Genomic DNA, 12,373 nt, shown 5'->3' with positions numbered 1-12,373 from the left:
CATTATATCCCTACTCAATTATAAATATGTCAAGGAAGGCTGGGCCCAAAGTAACCTGATAGTGCTTTTAACTTTAATTTCTTTGCTTCTGTTTAGTGTCCGACCCAAAAGAATGCGACTGGATCAAATGCAGTTCTGTAACTTTACTGACATGGTACTGGGTTCATAGTTGCTTCATGTCCAATCCAATGACAAAGAATCTATTATGGATCTTTCATTATTATCACAACCCCTCCTAAGAAGGAGTTTTTTTCACACCCTTTAATGGGCTTGTGTGGCATTCTTACTCATTCTGCATTAAGAGTACTACATGCAAAATGTGTATTAAAAATATTATGAAAAATAGTTCACAGCAGCTCCAGCTACTGTTCTTAAAAAAAAAAAAACAAAACAAAACAAAAAAAACACCACTGCAGTTTTAGTTTTATTCACCCACAGGTCAGTCCACATTGTTTACTAACATCCTCCCCCATCTCCTCCCCCGCCCCTTAAAACAAGTAACTATTTGTTCTTTCTTTAATTTTCTGGATATCACTAACCTGAATTCAGGCAAGTTTTAACAACAATGCACATGTTCAGAAGGGGAGGTGGGGGAAGAAGAGATTTGCCTGACAGACCTGTAACAATGGCAGTGCTATCAGGCATCAATGTAATAGTCAACTCAATATTGAGATTTGACCAAATCCAATACTAAAACAGTAAGTTATACTGTTCTCATGACATAATAGTAGCATTACAGTAGTGTGGTGGCACTTTTAAGAGTGCAGTGATTTGCTGACCCTCCACCTATTCATGCTGAGTGGGTTATGCTTTTAGGCTACAGAAACCAAGATGACTCATCACTGCTCACTATGCTAAAACTATTGTCAGTCCCTAACAAACAGCTCTGCTCTTCTATTCAATTTTTAATGAGAGGCAGTGGTTACTAAACATAATTAGGAACCAGGCATTCCCAGGTGCAAATGCAGTCAGTGTGAATTCTAGGGAATCACTCACTCTCTGTGAATCCATTAACCAGCAATTAAACTGGACGAGGACAGGATTTTCCTCAAAAATTAGCTGCTGCATGCAAAGTTGGGTTTTCCACAGTAGGAAAGATAAAAATAAGGTAGCACTCAAAGACAAATTGCGACATGGAAGCAGGAAACAGAAAAAGGAAGATTACAAAAACTCACATTGAATGATTAGCATTTTTGTAAAAAAAAAAAAAAAGCTTTCTATGAAAATAATATTTCTCCCAAAGAGATGGCTCCCAAAGGCAGATGGCTGCCCCACAGAAGAAATGAATTTTGTTATACTGATCAACAGTACATGACAGCAGTTCAGGCAGAGTGGAGGCTCAATGAAACTATTTCACTTTGTGATTACAAAATCTCTCTGTCCCACACACATCCATTTCCTTAGGCTTTTTAACTACTGTATTAGAAATATAATTACACTGTAGTGACAGACAGCTTTGCAGAGTTCTATTAGCTTCAAAAGACATTTCATATATTTGAAGCTTCTCCCTGCCCCCAACCAAAAAAAGCCTCTTTACAGACAGTCATATGTTTGCAATGGGCCAACCAAGTTTATAAATTAAAAATGTATATGCAACACAGAAGGTATTCCCTTGGCTGTCAACACACAAAAAGGATACACAAGCAATGAAATAGTTAAAACACAGCACACTGTATTACACATAAAATGTTTCTCATTTCAAGTTTATTAAAACTTTAGCAGTACAAATGATCCAGGTTTTAGATTATCAAAAGACCAAACTGAAGTCCACATTAAAAAAAAAGGTGTTCCCCAAAATGTCTCAAACTTTGAGACAGAATGGAAACAATAAGTCCATAGCTCATCCGCGTCTGTCTTCATCTGTTCCAGGACTTGATTCGTGATCAGACTTTTTATCCTTACGATGGGCATGGTCTCTTTCCTGACTCTTTGATTTTTGGTTAATTTCTTTTTCTAGTGAGGCTCTATTCTTCTCTTTTTCCCTACTCCTGTTTGTAGATGATTTTTTTAATTCTCTATCCTTACTGCTTTGTCTTCTCTTTGAGTCTGGACTTTTATCCTGATGATCTCTACTAGCCTTTTTATCTTTATTGGTCTCAGGGCTACTACTTTCACGGCTTTTTGAACGCTTCTTCCTTTGGCTTTCAGAGTCATTTTTCTTATGTGAACTTCTACTTTCTCGGTTAGGATACTTCTCTTTGTTTCTGCTTTGACTTTCTTCTCTTTCACGGCTCCTTGAGTCTCTCCTCCTCCTATTCTCTTTTCCTTTAGATTTTTCTGGTGTGCCTTTTCTCTCTCTACTTCTTGATCTTCCTTTTCTTTTTGCTTCTTTATCTTCATTTTTTGAACGCTCTTTACTTCTACTCCGGTCTCTGTCTTTACTTCTAGATCTGCCTCTCTTCCCTTTGTCTCTGCTTCTGCTTCGTTCTCTTGCTTTACTATTGGAACTATGTTTTCCTTTAGCCTGCTCACGTTCTTTGCTCCTCGATTTTGCATGTTTCTCCCTGTCTTTGCTTTTACTGTGATCTTGTTCATTACTTTTTGATCCTGCACTTTTACACCTCTCCTTACTTCTGCTCCTTTCTTTATCTCTCCCTCTAGAATCATGGTGCTTGTCTTTACCTCTCTCATGATCCCTCTCTTTGCTTCTTGATCTCACTCTCTTTTCTTCATGTCTGTTGTGCTTAGTGTCTCTTTCTCTGCTCTTTGATTTCTCTTTGCTTTTGCTCCGGCTTTTAGATTTAGCTCTTTTCTTGGCCTTGCTTTTATTATGCTTATCGTCTTTTTCTGAATTCCTCCTTGTCTCCCTGTCTTTACTACTGGATTTGTGGTCTTTTGTCTTCTTCTCCTTTTCCCCTCTTCTGTTTGGGCTCTCAGAGACTTGTCTGTGGTCTGATGCTTTTCTCTCCTTTCCTCTCCCAGGGCTTTTTTGAGCATCTTTCTTGTTTTCATTTACTTCACCCCTTGGAGAAAGAAAAATATTTATTTTTAAATCTTTTGAACAAAAATAACTTCACTACTGAAACTGTTAATCATTGCATGAAGTTTAATTTGTATTATGACATCTACATTAATGGCTACACAGCTACCATAACCATAAAGAGGGGTGCTTTAAAAGGGATAGAGCAAAGATAGCAACGAGATAACTACGCCAAAATCACATATTCTGGGAATAAAAAAAATTCACTGTGATACAACAGATGAGAAAATAGGCACCACTGTATTCTAGACAGAAATTCCAATGTATATAGGAAAAAACAGTGTCTTACTTATCTCCCTTTATCCATCTTTCTCCACTGGAAACTCTCATTCTTTGAGCTCTTTGCATTTCCTGCCTCCAATGTGGAGGAGTCTCACTGCGTCTGAAGCGATCCCTTGACCTGGATCTGGAAGGCGTCCGATAGCGCTTGAGAAGGCAAAAAAAGAAAGACTGTTAGATATAACAGAGTTTAACATTCCACAGTAGGCAAGATGTGTCATACATCTGGGGTGAGATTCTGAGTTGCACCTACCAGAAATGCAGCACAGAACTCAGCCCAGCAGAAAAAGACGCAACAGTGGATTTATGTCATCTTTACGTCACCTACATTCTGGACTGCTCTGGAGGCCAGACTGGTTGCTAGCATAAATCAATTCTGAGAGCTGGTATAATTTACAACATTCCTCCCACAGTCTGCCAATGGACTGCTCCACAACTTACAGTAACTGACAATTCGCATAGCTGACTCAGGCTACAGGATTCTCCTATATCTGACATGCCCCTCCCATCCCCACTACTAGGGTTTAAGGTGGGGGGAATCCTCAGAAGATAGTCTGCAGCTGTCTTCCTCAGTTACTCTCCCTTGACTGGATCCAGGGCTTTTAGAGCCACTTTACATTGCTCCGGTCCCATTACCAGCAAGTAGGGGAGAATCTCACCTCTGGACTGCAGTCAAACTTCATATTAAAAGCACTGAAACTAAAGGTTAACACCTGTATAACATTATCTGAAAAAAACAGTTAGTGAAGAAATATAAAAACTTGCAAAGTGGTCTCAACCACATTTTTTGTTGCATTGTGCTATTGAATTCTGATGTGCAAAGTATCTTGGTTCAAATCTACCACCCTTTGTAAACTAGAATATTTCCCTCCTGAAAATCAATTCAGCCTTCCAGCACTTTATTAAGGTCTTTCACGAACATAAAAGGTTAAAGAACCATTTCATTTTAAATCCCCATTTTCACTCACTAATAGCATCCTCAAAATATATGTATTTTCCCCCCCATATATTTCTTGTGCTTACTCTCTGGGCCAAGAAGCAGCTTTCTTTGCAAGTTTGAGCAAAATGCTTTTTTGGAGTTGAGAGTGCAGGGGGTGGAGAGAGGAAGGGAGGGGTTTTGGGGGCATTTTTTAGTAAAAATGTCTAATTTGGTTTACTGCATTCAAGTAACTCAAAGTTGGCTTTATTTTCAAATATATACTCAGCATAGAGAGAGTTCTGGAAGGAATGCAATCTGAGCCATATTTGGAAACAAACGAACACACAAGCACTTGAAAATTATGTACTGAATGACTAGGGCTCCTAGGCACTATAGAAATACAAAAATAATACACTTACATTTTATATTCAGTTAAAATAGATACCCCAAATGGTTGATCAAATATCCACACTGCAGTCTCAGAAATTCCAAAAGACCTTAAATAAGTTTTATGTAAGAGCCAGGTATTATAATTCTTTGAAAGAGAATTGTTGGGCTTGAACCTGAAAATCTTTTAGATATTAAATCAAGTTTAAAGAACTTTTTTCATCAGGATGAATACTGCTCACCCTTGTCCTGCAATGAAAACTCCCCGTAACATTTTGCAAAGCATCACTAGAGCAATAGTTTACAAAAATTTTACCATTAGCTTTAAAATTTAAGGGTTATTGCAAATGTTCATCATTGTAGGCCAGGCCTGACATGAGTAACTGGACATGGGTGAGGCCTCATTTCTTGAAAGACAGAATTAGGGAGGTGAGTGGATCAGCAGGCTGGAAACAGAATGTTTGTACTAGCTAAGATAGGTAAATGGGTCAGTAGGCTAAGAGATAGAATGTTTGTACTAGCAAAGATAAAGGGCAACACTCAGGAAACCATTTACAATGGCCAAGATAAACCTGGAACATAAGATGAGGTAAAGAGTAAGTCATGCATGAGCAGAGCATGCTGTACAGGAATTGGTTCCTACAAAGTGACTAAACCAATCCCAAAACGCATGGATGCAACATATAGAAAACACAATGTAATGTGTGAATGTACATAAAAGAAGAAGTTTGCTGTGAACTTTAGATGTGTGGTATGCCCTGTACCCATCCCCTACACTTGAGCCTGATCAATTCAAGTGTAGTTTGATTGTATGCCAATAAAGAAACCTCAGTGAAGAGTTCAGAGTCGAGCTGAGTTTGTGGGACCCAAGTGGATAGGGTCTCGGGGGCTACTGAGTGGATAAGGTCTCAGAAGTCACCCCAACATACCATTAAGTGGATAAGGTCTCAGGTTCTGGCCTGCTTTTTACCATCATTTTTACCATACAAGCAATTAGGCTTGCTTTCAGCTGAAATGATGATAAAAATGGATTCAGCCATTGATTCTGAATCTATATTTGAGCTCCCACAAATCCAGGATCTAGGATTAGTATCAGTGGGAATGTTTTTTCTGCATTTCCCCTAGTATAGATGCTGCCTCATTGTCACAGTAGAGTAAAACAGAAACCCCCCACCTGATTTAACAATCTAACTTCAGTGAACTTTATTCAAATTTAATCATGAGAAAATAATTTACTTGGAATTTTGTTATTTAGGATTATTGTTATTACAGATCCCTATTCTGAATCTCTGGCACCTGACATGTCAGCACTTGATGGAAGTAGGTTGTTTTTCTGAGTCATGTTTTCTGCTGGTGCCTGTCAGTAACTTTTTTTTTTTTTTTTTTTTTTTTTTTTAATATTAAAAATCGTTCCAGATACATTCCTAGAGTTTTCTGTTCTCTATAAAGGGGAATTTTGTTGTACACTGGATCCTTTGAAGAATACTGCTTACTGTTTTTCTGAAGATTTATACAGATAAAATTATCACTCACTTTTCCCTCAGAGCTGGAGATAGTTTGGGCTTTGTTACTTTTATATATATCAAAAGTAGATTTTTCCAAATGAGCAGAGGAGTGGAGTTGCTGGACACTGGAATAATCAGGCAGGAAGGCATGCACTTCCTAGCAGTTGGTGGCTCAACAACTCAGAGCTTTGAGCTACACGCAATTTTACCTGTCATGCATCCAGGTATGAAATTCAGAGTAGGAGACCTATTACAACTAAACACTATTTCTCAAACCAATATTAATGCAATTTGGAAAATGTTTACCAATCTCTTCCACCAAACTCCAACACTGAACATGACAAATTAATGTTACTTTTTCATGGGACCACTGGTAAACTCAGATTTTGCCAGTGGTATTTAAGATTTTACAGTTTATTCCAAATGATTAACACCTCGAGCTTTTGAACTTTCAAGTAATTTGGGTAAGCAAAACAGATGTAGTTTTCGTTTAAAAACTTCAACTATAAAAATCAATTTTCTTTTAAATGTATTTAGTGAGCAATACTGGCTAGTGCACAGACCAGGAGGAGTGGAGTCAGAACTGCTGGGTTCTATACCCAACCCTATTACGGTCTCATTATATGATCAAATCACTTAACTTCAATGCCTTACTCTGCCAATCTGTAAAATGGGCATAATACTGCCCTTCCTCTCCCCCAAGAGGGATGTGAAATTGCTTTGAGATCCTCAGATATGTGCTATAAAAGTGCAAATGATCACCATATACCAAGGTTGGTTTTGTTTGTTTGTTTGTTTCTGTTTCTTTGTTTAAACTTACCCTTGGTCCTCTTCCTTTTATTTTCCTTCCAGATCTGGTCACTAAAAGCCTTCTCTGGTATGACGACTGGGAATTTGATGGATTACTAAAAAATGAAGAGAACTGATGCTGTCTATTACATTGTTTTAAAAATTGTGGAGGGAGAAAGACAGGAAAAGATCATTTAGACAGACTCCACTACTATTTTGGAGTGGTTCTTTTGCAAATTAAAAGAATATCAGCCCAAATGAAAATAAAGAATAATTCTCACTCTCCAGCCAGTTCACATAACTACTAATGGTCATCACTTCACTACTTTAAATATGATCATCCTATTCATAGTATAAAAAAGGCATACAACGTTTTAAAAAATCCTTTTAGGGGCAGATGGGAGAAGAAGTGTTCCCTTACATATTTTTGGAAAAAACTTGGTATAGGAACATCTCAATACATGTACATGCCAAAACCAAGTCACTGCCTCATCATAATATAAGCCTGGCCCTTCCTCATTCCTATCGTTCATCCTTCTGCCTAAATTTGTTCCATCTAAGTTCTTAAGGATAGGAACCTGGTCTCTTTAAATGTTTCTCCGAGGTGTCTAAGCACTCCTTCAGGTGCTGCAAAAAATAAATAATAATTTGCAGTGGAATTACAGCTTGTGAAATGTTCCAGGGACAGCCATAAGGAGTGAATAACTCTGTTTAGCCTCAGGATAGGTATTGTACCATCATGGCTTGTGCTGTACAAGATTGACTACGCTAACTGACCAGTGTGCTCCAACCTTGATCTGGAGAGAGAACTTATAAGGCTGAGATTCATCTGCCTGATCCAATGGAATTCCCCCCCAAAAAATAATATTGAGGACAAGAGCACAGTAAGAGAATCATACACATATATCAAGAACAACAGATACACTTTTTATCTTGTTTAGTACAGGGAATATAAATCTCTGTAAAGTAAACCACTAACTGCATGTGGTCAGGACTACATTTCCTATATGGGCAGTTTATTTCATAACTATCCATTATAATGTTTCTTGCACTTGTCTCAGAAATTTCTGTACTGGCTATAGTCAGTAATAAGATACTAGAAAATATTAACTATTGGTCTGATAGGGTATGGCACAAAGAATCAGTGTCCAATTTAAGGTGGTTCATCAGAAACTGAATTGAGAAACATAATACACCTCTACCTCGATATAACGCTGTCCTCGGGAGCCAAAAAAATCTTACCGCGTTATAGGTGAAACCACATTATATTGAACTAACTTTGATCCACCGGAGTGCGCAGGCCTGCCCTCCCGGAGCACTGTTTTACCGCGTTATATCCGAATTTGTGTTATATCAGGTCGCGTTATATCGAGGTAGTGGTGTATTTCATGAGAGCCACTAAACTGTAATATGGTGCTGAATTTCCACTTGATACTAATGAGTCAAGGCATGTGAGGAAATATCTTTTACTGGACCAACTTCTGGTGGAGTGAGAAGCATGGAGCCATACTGAGCTCTCCTTCAGATCTGGGAAAGGTCTCAAGAACTGTGTGTGGCACAAAAGCTTCTCTCTCTCACTAAGAGAAGTTGGTCCAATAAAAGTTATTACCTCACCCACCTTGTCTCTCTAATTTCCTGGGACCAACACGACTACAACTATGCTGCATACAACCCTTGATACTAAAGCAGTGATCTACCCTTGAAGTGAAAGGCTCCATATACTGTTTGTAAGTCCCCAGAGCCAGCCATCTCAAGTGGAAACTATATTTGTACGTCAGTGCTCAAATTTTCTCCATTCCTTCTTACATTTATTTTCCTTGTAAAATTCCCTTAAAATGTATCATTGTAATATCCACACTACTCACCCTTACAAACAAGCACATTTTATGAAATCTGAAGTGCCACTGCTCATAACGTGCCAGTGGTTAAACACCACATGGGAAACCTGGACTTCACCTATGAATCTAAAAGTACTGACTTGATCACACCATTGTCAGTGTGCAGTTCCACTCAAACACATGTAAGCTTACCTCTCTCTTTCCTTCTCCCTGCTCTTCCGTTCTTTTTCTTTTTCATCTATTTTAGGAGGACTTTTTCTCATGAGGAACCTGTTTTCTGGTACAGGAGGGATCTCTTCAGGACGGACAGTAGACAATGGCTGTGCTTCAGGGTTTTCATCTTCACTTTCACTGGATGAGCTTTATTTATACACAAACAAAAAGCTATCAATGCTTCAGTTTTAAATATTTGTGTACTTTAGATTTGGGCTTTCTAGGAAAGGCCTCTCAACCTGTCTATACTTAAGTACTTTAGAAGCTTTGTCAACTGAAGATACACATAGAAAAAAAAAGAGGAATTATTTACTTGGTCATCAGAGCAATTTAAAAAAGGTCTGAGTTCTGCAGGTTATACTTAATGGTCTTTGTAATAATAATAAAAAAAAAATCTAGCTAAGGCACAAAAATCTGAAAGTTATCAACCCAAGCACTTACAGATATTTGAAAGTATTTACATATATAAAACAAAGGCTAAGGCTTCAAAAACAGCAGCCATTTTGCTCCCATGAGGTCTTCACTCAGAGATGTTTATTATGTACGTATTCCTAACTGACATTATAAAAGATTTTTAACCAATGTTTTTTTAATACATACAGTGCATTGCTGAATATACTTATATTGTATCTTTAGATTAGAACTGGTTGTAAATTTTCTGGGGAGCCTGAGCATCCATGGTTTGCTGCTCTGAGCGCAGCCCTGCCATGCCAGGGCTTCCAGGCTCCCTTCTGTGGAACTGGGAGCATGGAAGCCCCAGGAGTCCAGCTCCTAGCTCCGCAGCCACAAGCATGAAAACCCTGAGAACCTTGGTTCATAGCCCTTCCAGGGTCCCTGCCACAGAGACGGGAACCTGGAGGTCCTGGTATGGGCTTCCAGGGTCTGTGACTCTAGGGCAGGCACGCAATGCAGGTTGCCCTGGGCTGGGAACCCCAGGGCTTCCAGACTCCTGAGCCAGCTGACTCCATGGGCTGCCTGACTTTGAATGAAATCAGATTTCCAAATACCAAAATTTCTCACAAATTGAAAGTTTCGGCCAACTCTACTTTAGAAGAAACAGTTTGGAAAATTTATATAAAAAAGGATCATGTTCAGATTGTGTGTTTGAATGTAAAACTGCGAGGAATTGTATGATTATTTGTCAGAATCTAAAGGGAGCATGAGAAAGGTGAGTGCGTTTAGATGGTAAGATACATGAAGCTGAGGCTGGTCTGAAGAATAGTACTGCTGTAACAGAGGATTTCCTTGATTCTTAGTGGTTGCGCTGAAAGAAAACACACTTGTACAACAACTTTACCTCTAAGTCAGATTTTTGCATGGGAATACTGTAGTAAACTGGGGGTAACATTTTCAGAAGCAGCCAAGTGACTTAGGAGCCTAAAGTTACATTGCCTTTTAAGGAGACTTTGGTGTGCTTGGGCAAAATTTTCAAAAGCACCAGACAGGTTTAACTTCGGCACCCGATTTTTGAGAAGTTATTACAAGTTACACATCAGTAAATTAAGGTGTTAATATGTTTGAGCTTTAATTTTGTTCATTTTAGACCTGAATTCTCCTCCTCATACATTATAAAAGTCTCACTGTGTATAAATTAATTCAAATTCATGAATATAAAAATGAGTCAAGGCATTAACTTTACAATGTGCAATTTTACAAATCAACACATGAAAATCTCAATCCAAACTACACAAGTGGCTCTTGTTACATAAAGTGGTAATAATGTATAGTACTAAAGCAGGAAAACTGAAGTCGTTTACAAAAACAAAACAAAATAGAATCAAGGATCCTGCAATCCTCACAGACCTAACTGGTGCAAGTTCAAACAGGCATGTACCAAAGAATTGAATTATATATGTGCAAAAATTGAAATGATCTTATTCACAGAAATTTCCTACATCAACACCAAAACAAGAAAGTAGCTAGCTGAAAACATTTATTTTTCCTACACCATATGTACTAACATATATTAAGTTTAACATTTAAATTTTTAACAAAAAGTAATATGGACTGGTTCCAAATGTCTTTTAGAATAGCAAAATAATCCTACCTTTTCTTACTTTTCTTTCTCTTTTTCTTTTCCTTCTTATGTTTTCTAGAATTTTTCTTGTGTTTCTTTTTTCTCTTCTTAGGTTTCTCTTCAGAAGCACTTTCAGAATCAGATGATGAATCAGAGGAAGATTTTGAATCACTTGAACTTTCTGAATCACTGGATGAGGAGGAGGACTTGTGTCTTTTTCTCTCTTCTTTCTTGGCTATAAATCAAAGTTACAAAGACATACATTTAGATGTCAAACAGTTCCATTGAAAGCTCAGAATAGACAATTCTATCTAATATCTCCCGAACTTCCTAAATAATTCTGACACAATACTTTATCTTGTAACTAAAGTCATTATGGTAAATACATAATAAAGATTTGGGGGAAAATATTTTTGTCATACAAATAATGGAGAAATTTTAAAAACACATAATAGTCCATTTATTTTAATTACAAAGGAAAATTTCCTTACCAACTTTGAACTCTCCGTAACGCATAGCACTTTAATTGTACTAAAATATTACTTCTTTTTAGAAACAATCTTGCATTAAAAGTATAACAGAATGAAAAGTCTTATCAGGAATTTGTTCTCTAATTTCCGGTATTAACGTGATCTCAGACAATCTATTCTATTGAAACCCAATTAAACCAGTTTGACAGCAGCAGCACATGACCTAGGCTTATCCAATGTGTCACTTAGCAGCTAGCTCAGCATGAAATACCACAGATTGGGGAAGACCCAAGAAAAAGATAATTCTTCTTAAGTGAAACTGAGCTCAGAAAATAGAAGTGACCCTGAGCACTCATCATTTTTCTACAAAAATATGCCAAGAAGTAGGATGGTGCAAGCCAACTACTAATTGCCTCAGGTTAGGAAGAAGCCTCCACTATGGGTAGGTTTTTCGACAATTATCCACTATAAAATAAAATAAATAATAAGATAAATTAATGGAGAGATCCTATCTCCTAGAACTGGAAGGGACCTTGAAAGGTCATTGAGTCCATCCCCCTGCCTTCACTAGCAGGACCAAGTACTGATTTTTGCCCCAGATTCCTAAGTGGCCCCCTCAAGGATTGAACTCACAACCCTGGGTTTAGCAGGCCAATGCTCAAACCACTGAGCTATCCCTCCCCCCAAAGTTCCTTGCATCTTCCTCAACAGTCCATGAAAAGATACTGGGCTCGATGGACCATTAATCTGATATTGTATGGCAGTTTCTATGTCTTATCATATCCTTGGCCTCTAATGAAAAGGAGTTCGGTGCCACTTTTGGAGGCAGATATCAAGTCCATTAGGACCTGGATTGAGAACCTAATTTCTTAACTTTGACAGTATGTGAAGCAGGTCTCATTAAAAAGGAACTGATGATGGCAAAAGTAGTAGTGTAAAAGACAATTTTAAAACAATATAATGTATTTCATCCTTT

The 12,373-nt window shown here is 37.9% G+C and overlaps 1 protein-coding gene across 3 annotated transcripts in view; it reads right to left on the bottom strand.

Moving 5' to 3' along the window:
• Positions 1-1,675: 1,675 nt before the first annotated feature.
• Positions 1,676-12,373, bottom strand: part of PPIG (peptidylprolyl isomerase G) — a 37,007-nt gene continuing 26,309 nt past the window's right edge. For all 3 annotated transcript variants that reach the window (XM_034786137.1, XM_034786138.1, XM_034786139.1), the window contains 5 exons: positions 10,958-11,162; positions 8,890-9,057; positions 6,891-6,975; positions 3,270-3,406; positions 1,676-2,963 (listed from right to left, as the gene is read on the bottom strand). In XM_034786137.1, the coding sequence (XP_034642028.1) occupies positions 1,841-2,963; positions 3,270-3,406; positions 6,891-6,975; positions 8,890-9,057; positions 10,958-11,162 (1,718 nt within the window). In that variant the 3' untranslated portion in view covers positions 1,676-1,840. The remainder of the gene's footprint in view (positions 2,964-3,269; positions 3,407-6,890; positions 6,976-8,889; positions 9,058-10,957; positions 11,163-12,373) is intronic.

Source organism: Trachemys scripta, chromosome 11, assembly GCF_013100865.1.
Source record: "Trachemys scripta elegans isolate TJP31775 chromosome 11, CAS_Tse_1.0, whole genome shotgun sequence".
Classification (NCBI taxonomy): domain Eukaryota; kingdom Metazoa; phylum Chordata; order Testudines; family Emydidae; genus Trachemys; species Trachemys scripta.
This window is presented reverse-complemented; position numbering and strand designations above follow the sequence as displayed.